The 612-nt window shown below is 40.5% G+C and overlaps 1 protein-coding gene across 1 annotated transcript in view; it reads left to right on the top strand.

The window, feature by feature from the left end:
• The window catches only part of LOC119581742 (potassium channel subfamily T member 2-like), a gene marked incomplete at its 5' end in the record, with an annotated part of 131,052 nt that overhangs the window by 80,173 nt on the left and 50,267 nt on the right, over positions 1-612 (top strand). The window contains 1 exon segment of the mRNA XM_037929873.1: positions 396-545. Coding sequence (XP_037785801.1) covers positions 396-545 — 150 coding nt within the window.

A 612-nucleotide genomic window follows, 5' to 3' on the forward strand; every position in this document is an offset into this window, starting at 1 on the left:
GATAGAGATAACACGATTTTCATATATTTCAAAAAGACCAAATTCGTAAAATATATATTTTTTTCGCAACAAGAGCATAATGGCGAGAAGGAGAGACATGAATGAAGAAAGTTTTAAACAGAGTAACATTTCTTCAGAAGTAGCTGTCCAGAGCACACTCCCTTTGGAATAGATCCAATCACTTCGAAACAAAATCCCTTTCTTAATCACAATGGATTAGAAGATGATAACAGTCCAAAGCAACCCTTTCCTTCCAATACCTTGATACTAGAAAAGAAAAAAAATAGCTCTTAACCCCTGTCAGTAACAACAGTAACTTAAACCCCGACCTGACCTTTGACCTGGAATTAGAAAACAAAGGAAAGCTCAAGCGACCCTTTCCTCCCGACCCCCAGGGAGGGCCAGGCGTCGCAGGAGGACTGGCACCGCCTCTACGGGAAGTGCTCCGGCAATGAGATCTATCACATCAAGTTGGGGGATTCGCGCTTCTTTGGCGAGTATGAGGGAAAGAGCTTTACTTATGCGAGCTTTCATTCGCATAGAAAGTAAGTGGTTTCTGGGTTGTTGCTCTTTTGTTTTCGTTTTTTTTTCGTTCTTTTTTATTATTTTTAT

The sequence above is a fragment of the Penaeus monodon genome, chromosome 15 (assembly GCF_015228065.2).
Source record: "Penaeus monodon isolate SGIC_2016 chromosome 15, NSTDA_Pmon_1, whole genome shotgun sequence".
NCBI classification, from domain to species: Eukaryota; Metazoa; Arthropoda; class Malacostraca; order Decapoda; family Penaeidae; genus Penaeus; species Penaeus monodon.